Here is a 9,701-nt window from a genome sequence, read left to right as displayed (position 1 = left end):
GTAGTGTTCGGGTGAGGAACAGCGCTAGTGCCTCGGAGGTGCGGAATCAGGCGTGCGGTGGGCAGGCCTGGAGGGGGCGGGTCCGCGCGGGCCTCAGTGCCGCTCGCCAGGCCTGCGGAGAGGAGAGGAGGAGAGGAGAGGGAGGTCACAGCGTGAAGGTGTATCCGCTACGTCCGCGTCCGCCGTCTCTGAGGGCTGCAAGCGTCGGGAAACACCATGTCTTACTGCCGGCAGGAAGGTGGGTCGGGCGCTGCCATGGAGACCGGCCGGCGCGGGCCCGGGAGGGACACGCTGTCGGGTGGTTTCCAGAGGGCGGCCCTGGGCCCTTCTTGGGCCTCTCGCGGCGGTTTCCAGATGAGAAAGCAGAGGCTCAGTGAGGAACGAGGTCCAAGGTCACGGGGAAGCCCGAACCCGGGCCTCGGAGGACCTCACGTGTGCCCCGCGAGTGAGGAGCACCTTGTGTCTGGCCCGAACTGTTAGGAATTAGTTAGTCACCGTCGCTCCTAGCACTCCCCACGTGTTTCTGTCCCGCTCAGGCTTTTTAGCAATCCCGGAGAATTACCACTTGGGCTGGAGTGGGCTGTGCTGGCGTGATGAAGTGCCACAGTTAGGAGCACTTATCGAGCTCTTCCTGTATACTGGGCGCTCTTTTAAACTTTACTGAGCGGTCTTTATAAATCGGATTCTGTTAATGCCGACGTTTTGTCAAACAGTACACTAAAACAGATTACTTGATCCCAGAGCCGATCAGGTCGTGAAGCGGCAGTGTCAGTTGAGAGCCCTCTATGAAAAGACTGACTTTCTTTCGTCGCTAGCCACGTTGAGGACTACTTCCTCTCCCTGCTGTTACCTGTGGGCAGCAGCCCAGCAGAATCCAGACCAGTCGGTGGCGGCAAGGCCTCCCGGCACTCACTGGCTCCCCATGTCTGAGCTGCCAGCCAAGCCCTCCAGGCTCTAGTTTCCAGTCTGGTAAATTGAGAGGTTGGGCATCGTTTACTCTGATGTTCGCTCAAGCACATGCCCAAGGTAGAAAAGAGTTGGAGAACTCTTGAGAATACAAAGGTACGGAGAGACTTGGGTCACCCAGAATTTTCGGATGTGTAGGCCAGCTCCTTCACTGTAAGCCTAGAGGACGTGAAGTATAAAGGAGGAAGTAATCCACCCAAGGTAAGTCCAGTTAGAAGGTCCCAGTCTACACTACACGGCGAACCAAGGCTCTGCTGGGGTTGCCAGGGCTTTGAAGACCATTTCAGATAGTGTTTCCTCAAAACCTTCCTGGTCTTTAGACCAGGAGAGAATGAACCCTGACTTCCTAGAGCCACCCCTTTTGCTTTCAGGCTTCACTTCACCTGATCCTTCCCCTACTTCTGTTGGGATTGCCGGTGTGGGCTACTGTGCTTCCTTTATTTAGTACAGGGGTCAAACTTGGCCTTTTGTGCACATGTGCAGCCAGCGTTTTACCAACTGAGCCCCAGTCCCTTTTAAACTATCCTAGCCCCAGATAGAATCCCAACCCACTTTTTCTTTCCTTTCTATAGATAATCCCTACCCCAACTAGTCTTCTCCACTTGATTCGTGCATCATAGTCAGCTCTTACTCCCCTCCCCCATCAAGTTCTGATACAAGCAACAAGTATTGAATGAAGGTTTATGGACATGGTTCTTTTCCTTTTTTAAAAGTGTCTTTGCGCTTTTTGCATTTAAATGTTTTTGCCTGACTGTATGCATGCCTGGTGCCTGTGGCAGTCATAAGAGGGCATGAGGTCCTCTAGAACTTCTCCATCCCTGAGTCATCTCTCCAGCCTGATAGCAAACTTTTATGCTTATGCTTTGACTCAGGGTCTCACTGTTGTAGTGCCTAGCCTGGAATTCATTATCTTTGTAAATCAGGCTGTCCTTGAATCCACAGAGACCACCTACCTCAGTTTCCCAAAATGCTGGGATTAAAGGCCTGTGCCTCCCTGCCCTGCTCCAGATAGCAAACTCTTTGTTTGAGACAAGGTTTCTCTGTGATAGCCCTTATGAAGATCTGCCTGCCTCTGCCTCTTGAGTGCTGAGATTAAAAGTATGTGTCACCATGCCTGATCAGATATCAAACTTTTTTTTTCTTTTTTTTTTGGGGGGGAGGTGGTCTATGTGGGGTTTGAGACAGGGTTTCTCTGTGTAGCCTTGGCTGTCCTGGACTCACTTTGTAGACCAGGCTGGTCTTTTTTTTTTTTTAATTTATTTATTATTAGTTTATTCACTTTGTATCCCAGTTGTAGTCTCCCCTTCATTCCTTCCCAATCCCACCCTTCCTCCCTTTTCTCCTCCCATGCCCCTCCCCCAGTCCACTGATAGGGGAGGTTCTCCTCCCCTTCCTTCTGATCCTGGTTTATCAGGTCTTATCAAGAGTGGCTGCATTGTCTTCCTCTGTGGCCTGGTAAGGCTGTTCCCCCCCTAAGGGTCAGGCTGGTCTTGAAATTACGGAGATCCTCCTGCCTCTGCCTCCCTGAGTGCTGGGATTATAGGTGTGTACTTGGCTCAGATATCAAACTTTTTAACTTTTACCTTGCAGTTCTTTCAGAAGACCTGAATTTGGGTCCTAGCACCCACGTCAGGCAACTGTACCCACAGCTCCAGGGATCCAGCACCCTTTTCTGGCTTTGGGGGCACCCTCACATACAGCATACACATAAACACATAAATCAAAATCCTTAAAAACAAAAAGCCTATAATCCTATCAAGAGGCCAAGCCATGATGATGAGTTTTAGGCCAGCCTGGGTTATTACATAGGAAACCCTGTTTCAAAGAATAAACCAAGTAAATCATCGTTGATTTTTATATTTGTTCTTGCATCTACTCTTATTTTTCATTTTACCGTGCTGGAGATGAACCTAGGGCATGCACTAGATAGATGTTCTAGCCCAGAATTACACTCCACCCCTCTGGTGTCTGCTTTTAAACATTCCAGCAAGCACAGGCCTAGTGGGATCAGGCTAGTATTAGTTATTTTTAAAGGGAAACACGTAGGGTCCTTCAAAGCACATGTCTTACCCATTTCTGGCCTACTGTTTGCTTAGGTTTGTTTCTTAGCACCTGTAGGCTTCTGCTTCACTTTTAAGAAAGGAGATTAGAGGAGCCCTGCCTCCTCCTCCCTCCGCATTGATGTGAGGGCTAACAACTCACAGATTCAAGGAGTCCCAAGCTGCTTCATTCTAACCTGACTGGGAGTCTGTATCTGGGAGGTAGGAGCCATGCCCATGTGCCAGAGAGTTTGAGCTTTGCTGGGTGAGGTCTGGCCTCTGCGTATATCACATACTGCCTCAGGTGTTTCAGGAACTGTCCAGGTCTGTCCCCCTTCCCTTTGGGCCTATGCTCAGCCCAGGTCACAACAATCAGAGCTGAGCTGAGAGCTTTATGTCAGCAGCTTTTGCTTAGCATTCAGTTCAGCAGTTATGCAAATTGCTTTTGGGAGTTCTGGAAACTGGCCAGAGTCTCCAGGGTTACTAGGCACTCTAGCGTGGCCCAGTGGCCTTGTCCATATGCTTTCTTCAGCTACAGGAGGAGTAATCTGGCATACTATTATGTGCGGAGGCCAAAACTACCTCTGGGCAGAAAGCTAGCAGGTGGGCAGTGGAGCTAGCTCTGTGTGCTGAGACCTACCTATTGCTATTGCCCACCAGTGCATGAGTGCGTGAGTGCCACTGAGGTAGCCTCTCTGACACTTGCCTTCCCCAGGCCTCTTTCTTGGGTATTCTAGCCCAAGCATGGGCCCAACCCTTTGCCTTACTTTTTCTTCACATACCTGTACCTGAACTTTCCAAAATGTAGGGGGAGAAGTGGACACAGTACTGGCAATTTTCAGAGAGCCACCCACCTGTCTGCAGCCTGTCCCCAGCTTTCACATTAGCTAGCTCACTCAGGACAGGTTTTCTCATACCTGAAAAAAATCTTCCAATGTGCCCTCTGGATGAGGGTCAAATGATTACAGGTCCCCTGGTGTCAGGGTTAGCTGTTAGAAAGCTCAGATTGTCTTGCAGTTTTCCTGGGAGGTTTAGAAAGACATTGACCTTTCCCTCCTCCTCCTCAGCTTGGGGCTGGGATTGGTGGGTCTCTGTTTCCCTTATTGTTATGCTCAGTGCTCAGGTCAGATGTCAGTAATTTTCTGTGCTGGGGAGGACCCTGTGGGTACGGGAAAGGTTTGGATGTGAGGCGCTTTGGAGGTTCCAGCCCATTGAAGTCAGCACTGCGCACAGAGGGCGCTTTTGTTCCTCTCAGGAGTGGTGGGCAGATCCAGAATTGAAGCAGCCCAAATCTTCCCCAACTGACCACCATGAAACAGGTGACTCCCTGTGCATTATGGGTGCTGAGAAAAGGTTCTCTGCAGCACTATGGAAATCACTTCATGTGGCTGCTGTGACGGGGAGGGGATAGTTGACAGCCAAAATTTTTCAGAGAATGTGCCACAGGGTGTCCAGGAGAACCATTCTAGCCCTTTGTTTTCTTCCTTCTTAAAAATTGACTTGTTTTTGCTTTTTGAAGTAGGGTCTTTCTATGTAGCCCAGGCTAGTCTTGAACTCATTGTTCTGCTTCAGCTTTCTGAGTAGCTGGGATCATCAAGATTCCTTAAAGGGTCACTAAGGATTTGTGTTGACTAGATAATTCTTGTCCTCACACCATTGGGAGAAATTCTAATGTAAAACACAGCTGCCTCCTTGTGTTTTTTTTCCTAGACCTTAGCCAGGCCTAACTAAGGGTGGAGGGTCCTGAGAAGGTTGAACCCTCAGGGGGCCTGTTATAGAAGAGGGAAGGAGATCTCACTTTGAGGAATGCTCCAAATTTGCCCTGTTCAAGTTCCTTTCTTCTCACTATGTCTGGCCCTGGACATGCTTCAGAGAGGCTGGTGCCTGGGCCATTTTCCCAAAGGCAAGCACTAGAGCTGTGTCACCTGTGAGCTGGGGTCCCTAGGTTGGTCTAGACCTAGGTTGGTCTGTCTTTGTCTGTGTTTCTGTCTATCTCTTCTCTCGCTGTTCCCCTCTCCCTTCTCTTTCTTCCCTCTCCCTTCCTCCCCACCTTGTGCTTTTCCTCTGACCATTCCTTCAATTTGCAAGAGAGGGCAGAAGCAGGGAGGATGAATGGTGCCCTTCCCAGGCTGAGAGAAGTGTCTTCACTCTCAGCCTGGGAAGGGCACCAGGAGGAGAGGGGAGTACCAATATTTTGTTTGTGGGAAGAGAAAGTACTTTGTCAAACTCAAGGGTTGTTAGCAAGATGTGGGGTGGAGCAAACTTAGACAGCAGGGTGTGGATTTTGTCTCCTGTAGGTTTAAAGAGCTGGATGGTATTCCTTCTTCCTCACCTACCACCTGAGTGGAGTCCTCATTCCAGCTGGCTCTCATCAGTGGCTGCTGGGCTGTTTGTCTATTAGTGATGGGGACAGACACAGGGAACCATCTTCAGATGGGCTGCTTTGTGTTTCACTTCCCTCCAGTGAATGTCTTCCTCTGCTCCAAACCCTAGGGAAGGATCGGATCATATTTGTGACCAAAGAAGACCATGAAACTCCCAGCAGTGCAGAGCTGGTGGCTGATGACCCCAACGATCCCTATGAGGAGCACGGTGAGAGATGAGGGACACATAGTCACACCCTAGGGGAGGCTTGGTATTGAGCACTGCTTCCCACTTTGTCTGTCTCCCTTGGTCATGGACAGCTGTCCAGCTCTGTGGTCACTGTGTCTGCCTCCTAAGGGTTGTGACTGTGCCAAGCTAGCAGGCAACAGTTTCTTCTTACTGAAACATTGTCTTTTCATGTGTTTGTACTGACATGATTAGGAGTGACTGGGAGACTGCCTGGATTCCTGAAGTTAGGTCTGACAGGGATCTCTGCTCTTGTCAGGTTATTAGGGTGAACCCTGCTATGTGTACCAGCTGAATTTGCAGGCAAGAGAGCAGCAGCCGGGCAGCTGGTCCTGCTCTTCAGAGCACATGGTATGGTGAGGGGTCTTAACAGTTACCCACGCCCAGGAGCAGAGGTACTCAGAACTGTCACCTGTTTCTGGGGTCTCTGAATGTAACGGTAGCCCCTTGGACACACAATGTCACTCTGTAGGTTTTGGGCTGGGCTCACCCATACTCCAGTCTGTGTGGGCTAGGTGTATGCAGCATTCCCAGGCCAAGTAGTGTCAACAGGATTCAATTTAGCACTGGAACAAGTGCTTCAGGTTGAAAACTGGTGATTGATGAGGAACATAGAGCAGGCAGCCCTGGAGGACTGGCTTGTGGTTAGAACTTTTCAGACCTGATCTAAAGCAGATGCATATTCCTACATGGGACCCTTCACCTGTTAGCCTTGTGCCAAGCACAGTGAGTGCCTAGCACCGTGCTAGGAATATGGAAGTCACATGTCACAGAGTTTTAGTGTTCTGAGAGTGACAGCTGTAGCAGATCTCAAGTCAGCCTTTCTTAAGAAGAATGAGCTCATGTCAGTTCTGGTCCTTTGTTTACCTTGAGTCCACTTTAGCTGCACATATGTCACAGAGCTTTGGAGGTATGAGCAGACAGGCTGTGTTTGTTTCTGTCCTATAACTGCTAAAGCTGCCATCTTGTGGATGTGTGTATTATGTCCAAATTTACCCTGTCTTCTGCCAGGCTCTGAGAAGAAATGAAACAAGGACTTCTGCAGACCTGATGTGTCTTTTTTTTTTTTTCTTTAATTATTAATTATTTTGTGTGTGTGGATGTTTTGCTTGCATGTGCATGAAGTGCCCGCCAAGGACCGCAAAGGGTGTTAGATCCTCTGGGACTGGAATTACAGGTGGTTGTGAGCCGCCATATGGGTACTAGAATTGGAACCTGGGTCCTCTGCGGGAACAATTGTGAGTTCAAGGCCAGCCAGTCTGGTCTACAAAGCAGGTTCCAAATCAGCCAGGATCCTGTCTCAAAATAATAGCTCAGGCTGTGGTCACAGGTGTGTGCTACCATAACTAGCACCTGGACTATAGTTTTGAAATGTTAATTTTATTTCTGCTGAAAGCTCTTCTGTGGGTTAGTGTGTTGGAAGCTCAGTGCTAGCATTTGATTCAGCATTGAGAGTCCCTGAGAGGCTGTTAGTAGCGGGTAGAGGCCACAGCTCTGGGGATCTAGTGGGCCCTGCTACTGTCCTGACTTGGCCTCTGAAGCCAAGAAACCCACAGACAGTGTCAGAAGGACTGTTCCAGTTGCCACACAGCTTTGTATATGGGAACTTACTCTACAGCTGTGGTGTTGGTGATGAGCCATCTGCTCAGCCCCACCAGCTACATTATCTGCTGTCCCCTTTGTAAATGAGGTACAGTTAGGACAGATTTGCTGATCAGTGAAGCTAGAGTTGAGAGGCGGGATTAAGCCTAGGACTTTGGACACTAGCCACTCCCTGACCTTCCACTGGAGTAAAGGATCATGAGGCATTTCAACGTAGCTTTGCATAAAGTGACTTACTCCTTCCTTCCTTCCTTCCTTCCTTCCTTCCTTCCTTCCTTCCTTCCTTCCTTCCTTCCTTCTTTTTTAAAGTAGTACTAAGGCTCCTCAATACTGGTAGCATGTGCTCAACTATCAGCATTCTCTGCTTCATTAGCCAGAGAACTGCCATCTGTCTCTATCACAAAGCTTAAAGTAGAGTTGTCATCTTGAACCCTTTTGGGGACTGAATCCAGGGTCTCGTGAGTACCAGTCTCTATTCTGCCTTTGTACTGTACCCAGCCCCAATGTTTGAGTTTTATAGGAAGAACACAGCTGCACTAGTCTAACAACACTTGCTTTGCTTTGTATAACAGGTTTTAGGATCTTTTCACATCTATATGTTTACACCAGTCTCTAGGCTATGCTAGCAGAAGTATGGTGAGGGGTGGGGGAGGGATTAGGGCATTGGTTCAGGAGATTCCTGGTATTTAATCCTCAGAGTTCTGATCCTAGTTCTTGGAGGCAGCTTAGAAAGTAGACCAGAACGCCCATAGAGGTCACGGGGGATGCCTTCCAACAATAAGGACCAAACAGGCTTTATGTATAGAGAGCATAGAATGCCTCTCATCTTTCCCTCGTCTACTTCCTGTTCCAGGATTGATTCTGCCCAATGGAGACATTAACTGGAATTGCCCATGTCTTGGGGGAATGGCCAGTGGCCCCTGTGGGGAGCAGTTCAAATCTGCCTTTTCCTGCTTCCACCACAGCACAGAGGAGATCAAGGGGTCAGACTGTATAGACCAGTTCCGGGCCATGCAGGAGTGCATGCAGAAATACCCTGACCTCTATCCACAAGATGAAGAGGAAGAGGAGGCAAAGCCAACGGAGCAGGAAGAGGAAACAGCCGACTCTAAGGCCTCTGCAGCCAAAGAGCAGGGGTCAAGTTCCTGAAGGCCAGTGGGCCCTGGCTGCCACTTCATGGGACTTTCTGCACAATGCCTTTTGGTCACCTTTGTGAAAGTTCTCTCCCTTTGTGCACTGTAATGTACAAAATAACTTATTTTAATGATCAGGGTTTCTGGCTACTTGCCATATACACTGAAGAAAAGGGGCTGTGTGCACCTGTGTCCTGCATAAACCTGTCCTTGAACATTAGGCCACTGCTGGATGTACTCTGTGATTGTCCTGGATTTTGCCACTTTGAAATAATGTGCTGAGACTTCTCAGCAATCAAAAGTTGTTACTCAGGAAAGTTTATTGTGAGAAAGCTGATTTATTCTGATCTATTGTATCCCTTTTGGTAGACTTCATACCTCTTTGGGAAATTAAGTAAGTACATGCCAAAACTCCTTCAAGAGTGGGTGTATTCCTGCAGGAAGAGGCTGGTGGTAGGTACTGGAGCTGGAGTGCATGCAGCTGCTTGCCTCGCTCCTGACAGCCAAGTGTCTGTGTTTGCAGTCCACGTCCAGAAGTTGAACCCTGTGACTCGCAGTCTCTCCCAAGAGAAAGGAGAGGCTGAGTTTGCTGTTATTGTTTTGTTGTTCCGAAAGCCCTGGTTTGGGGCCCATGTTCACTCAGATCTGATATTGAGGTGGGGACCTAGCTGCTTCCAGAGCAGACGCCAATGAGGAATGTCTGAATGAAGTACTCAATTAAAAAGAAACAATTTCTGTCCGATTTTTTTATTTATTTTTCACTAGTTAGAGAGTTGTTAGCTCTCTTGTGATGGTAGAGACTAATGTGTGAGGACTTGCACACAGGCAGAAGTTTGCCATTAAGCCACATTGTAGCCCTTGGTAATTTTGAGACAAAGTCTCACTAAATTGACCAGGATGGCTTTGATCTTCCTGCATTATCTTTCCAAATAGCATCCAAGCTATTTGGCTTTTTTTTTTTTTTTAATGTGTAAAAAAAAAAAAAATGAATTAGGAAAAATTAGTTCTATTGAAAGACCTGTTCAAAGATAACTAGTAAAACCAATTAGATGGTGGCATATGCCTTAATCTCAGGGGAGTCAGAGGTAGGTGGATCTACTATATAGCTCAGCTTGATCTATATAGTGAGTTTTAGGACAGCAATGGCTATACAAAGCCAAACCAGGTTGAGTCTTTAAAATGTTCAGTGTTGAATGCAGAGCAAGCTCCTCTTTCTTCAGAACACCGCTGTGGACAAGACAGGTGAACATGGGCAGTGCAGACTGTTCTCCAGGCTTGGGCAGCTCCCCACAAACCCTAGGGTCACTTTTGACAGGACTTAGGGGTTGCTGGATTGAGGCTTCAGTCCTCT

The 9,701-nt window shown here is 48.4% G+C and overlaps 1 protein-coding gene across 1 annotated transcript; it reads left to right on the top strand.

Moving 5' to 3' along the window:
* Nucleotides 1-29: 29 nt before the first annotated feature.
* On the top strand, nucleotides 30-9,092 carry Chchd4 (coiled-coil-helix-coiled-coil-helix domain containing 4). Its single transcript, XM_021638236.2, has 3 exons — nucleotides 30-238; nucleotides 5,499-5,597; nucleotides 8,071-9,092. The coding sequence occupies exons 1-3, from the start codon at nucleotides 217-219 to the stop codon at nucleotides 8,364-8,366; spliced, it is 417 nt and encodes a 138-aa protein (XP_021493911.1). The 5' UTR covers nucleotides 30-216; the 3' UTR covers nucleotides 8,367-9,092.
* The last annotated feature ends 609 nt before the right edge of the window (nucleotides 9,093-9,701 follow it).

This window comes from Meriones unguiculatus, chromosome 5 (assembly GCF_030254825.1).
Source record: "Meriones unguiculatus strain TT.TT164.6M chromosome 5, Bangor_MerUng_6.1, whole genome shotgun sequence".
In the NCBI taxonomy this organism is placed as follows: Eukaryota; Metazoa; Chordata; class Mammalia; order Rodentia; family Muridae; genus Meriones; species Meriones unguiculatus.
Note: the sequence above shows the minus strand (reverse complement) of the source record. Positions and strands in the feature narration are given on the sequence as shown.

What these genes read in the sequence shown, in the direction of transcription:
- Chchd4 (XM_021638236.2), top strand. Translation starts at nt 217, where the DNA reads ATGTCTTACTGCCGGCAGGAAG. An exon ending in GTCTTACTGCCGGCAGGAAG is followed by an intron (nt 239 to 5,498) that starts GTGGGTCGGGCG and finishes TCCAAACCCTAG; the next exon opens with GGAAGGATCGGATCATATTT. An exon ending in CGATCCCTATGAGGAGCACG is followed by an intron (nt 5,598 to 8,070) that starts GTGAGAGATGAG and finishes TTCCTGTTCCAG; the next exon opens with GATTGATTCTGCCCAATGGA.